Here is a 3,201-nt window from a genome sequence, read left to right on the forward strand (position 1 = left end):
TCCTTTACATATGAATTGCTGAATACTTCCCCCATAATACACTTTTCAGAATAGATTTCAGTTAAACAGTCTCATCTTATTTATCTTTTGTGTTTTATTTGATTGCTAAATTACGATAGCACAGCGGTAGGGCGTTCGCCTTACAAGCGGCCAACATGGCCGACCCGAGTTCAATTCCTCCGCCCCTCTCGGAGAGCCCGGCAAGCTACCGAGAGTATTCGATATGCCAGACACAGTAACAACAAAGTCTCCAATGGAGACGTTACTGGGCCCGCTCGAGCAAATCGACGATCAACGGGAGGGCCTTTACCTTTACCTTTAGCTAAATTACTATCATTGTAGTTTAGTATTTTGATATAGAAAGTCAATATATTTCTATTATTTCCAAAATATCAAATGCCTTCTATAATTGTCCTTATGTCACTTTTGATTCATATCTTCCTTCTCCACTCTAACACTTCTCTTCCCCTCATTTGGTATAATGCCTATGAAATTTTTCCATGTGAAAATACAGGATGCCAAAAAAATAAGCCTGATTTAGTGGCAAAGATATCAGATAGTTATAAATTTATGAGTGTTTGCCAAAACCAAATTTCTTTACACTAATAATTAATTGAATTAATAATTAAATTAATAATCAATTCTAGAACACAGAGTTGAAAACTTCAAGTCTAAATCTAAATATAAAAACTATTTAATGGTTTTATAGCTACTGATGTATCATGGAAGAATAAAAATAAACTTTCAAAATAAGCATCAGATATAATAGATTTTGACTACCGATAAGAGAGGGAAACTTGAGAAAGAAAATTTTGTAAGGAATGGAAATTGCAAAAAGGTTATTTCTAAATCCAATAGTTTTACATCAAAAACAAAATATTTCTGCTTCTGTATAATGATTGCTAGTGTATAACAATCTTTGGTTGAGTTTCTTTGCATAGAAAAGCCCTAAGTACTCTTACCATCACTGTCACTGTCACTGTCCTCCAGTCGTTCATCGATTTTCTCCAGTGGGACCAGTAACATCTCCATTGTGACACTTGTTACTGTGTTTGGCATATTGAATATGCCACGGATAGCTTGCAAGGCTTGGCCGTGCAGGTGAGATACTCTTGGTAGCTTGCCGGACTCTCTCAGAGGGGCGGAGGAATCAAACCCTGGTCGACCAGGTCGGTCCCGTGCAAGGCAAATTCCTTACCCGCTGTGCTATTACTCCAGCCCACTCTTACCATAGAGGATATTATAAGGAAACCACACATTCCAAAATAGAGAATATGTTTGTTCATAAATGAGAACTAGTTCAGAGTCTTTGAAAAACTGAAAAAATTAAGGAACCCTTCCCGTATCTTCTTAGTTTTTACCCCATAAATAATAGGATTGATAAAGGGTGGGACCAGAATGTAGATATTAGCCACAAAAATGTGAAGATGGGGAGCCACATGGTGCCCAAATCTGTGAGTGAGAAAAGAGAAGAAGGCTGCAGTATATGACACCAATATCACACAAACATGGGAACCACAGGTCCCCAGAGTTTTGAGTCGGGCATCTTTGGATGGCATTTGGAAGACTGTGTGTAGTATGAGAACATAAGAACAAATGATTAATATGAAGTCTACTGCTCCTGTAAGGAAGGCAACAATGAGACTATAGGCCCTGAGAATTCTGGTCTCTGCACAGGCTATCTTGATGAGCGCCATGAATTCACAGTAGGTGTGGGAAATAATATTGGTTCTGCAGTAAGGAAGCCAACGGAGCATGAACGGGTGAGGCATGAGGAGGACAGTGCCTCGGATTACAATTGCTAGTCCCATTGCCATAATTACAGAGTTTGACAGAATAGCAGAGTGTCTTAAGGGGTTGCAGATAGCTACATAACGATCAAAAGCCATGGCCAGGAAGAAACCAGATTCCATGGTACAACAAGAATGAATCAGGAATACCTGAGTGAGGCAAGCTTCCAAGCGAATATTTCCATCTTGGAACCAGAAAAGACTGAGAAGTTTAGGCACTGCTGTAGTACATACAATCAGGTCCGCCACAGCCACCATACAGAGAAAAAGGTACATGGGTTCATGGAGACTGGAGTCGGTCTTGATGATAAAAAGTAGAGAGAAGTTTCCCAATAAGGCCAAAACATAGGCCATAAAAAAGGGGATGGAGATCCAGATATGGGCAGCCTCCAAGCCAGGAATGCCAATGAGAATAAAGGTTGATGGATGGACATCAGTCTTATTATATGCCAACATAACAAGTGTCAGACGTCTTAACTTTCTTTCCAGGATTTTATTCTGAAGCAAGAAAGAACAATATCAGTTTTCAAACCTCTGAAGAGTTGCATACAATGTAGGAAATGCATGTTATGGAGTAATTATGATGTAGGTAAATATTTAGAAATAATTCCCTAATTTGAAAATACTACTTCAAACTAATGCAACGTGGCTTATTCATATGTGTTAAATGAGAAGAAATATGAAAGTATCAAAAAATAAATGTATAAAAATCTCAAATGTTTGTTTAAAAGGAAATTTGAGTCATAGTCTTTGATTTAATGTGAGAAAATTTCAATTATAAGAAAATTGGAGACAGAAAGGGTGATAGGAGTTTCAAAATAGAAAATTATTTTTTTTAATTTAAGAATTTACACATGGAAAAAATGAAGTTCTTTGAAACTATACATTATAGATTTGATATGAAATATCAAAGTTTCAGTTATAGTCAATTATGCCATGGCAGAAGAAGTTTATCACCCTGGTTTGACATACATTCATAATGATTATAAGAATGTGCCTCACAGAAATGTGCTAAAAATAAATGAGACAAGTTATGAATATACCTAATTTTGTCAGACAGAAATCTCAATATCAGTATGTTGGTATTCTGAACTTACTTCATTTTAGTAAAACAATTTTCATGGCATTACCAGTATAGTTGCTTCATTCAAAATTTTCTTTGTAATCTTTCCTTTGATCTATACACTTTCATTGTCTTCATGTGTTAATCTTTACCTACTACCTAACACTGACCTGGGTTTGATCCCTAGCATGCAGTATGGTCTTCTGAGTCTTCTGACTGCAGAGCCAGGAATAACCATGGAGCATTACTGGTATCCCTGCACTCCCCCAAATAGTATAAAATATTCAAATAAAGCAAAATTAATTTTTTCTTTATCATAAAAATGTAATAATTAGTTTGCATTCCTGT

At 36.6% G+C, this 3,201-nt stretch overlaps 1 protein-coding gene across 1 annotated transcript; it reads right to left on the reverse strand.

The window, feature by feature from the left end:
- Nucleotides 1–1,295: 1,295 nt before the first annotated feature.
- Nucleotides 1,296–2,273, reverse strand: LOC130025312 (olfactory receptor 52K2-like). Its single transcript, XM_056116270.1, has one exon. It carries the CDS (start codon nt 2,244–2,246, stop codon nt 1,296–1,298), a length of 951 nt encoding a protein of 316 aa, XP_055972245.1. The 5' UTR covers nt 2,247–2,273.
- Nucleotides 2,274–3,201: the final 928 nt, after the last annotated feature.

The sequence above is a fragment of the Sorex fumeus genome, unplaced genomic scaffold, assembly GCF_029834395.1.
Source record: "Sorex fumeus unplaced genomic scaffold, SorFum_2.1 ptg000030l, whole genome shotgun sequence".
In the NCBI taxonomy this organism is placed as follows: domain Eukaryota; kingdom Metazoa; phylum Chordata; class Mammalia; order Eulipotyphla; family Soricidae; genus Sorex; species Sorex fumeus.

Bases quoted from the DNA above. Each gene is read 5' to 3' on its own strand.
- LOC130025312 (XM_056116270.1), bottom strand. From the start codon at position 2,246: ATGTTGGCATATAATAAGACTGATGTCCATCCATCAACCTTTATTCTC.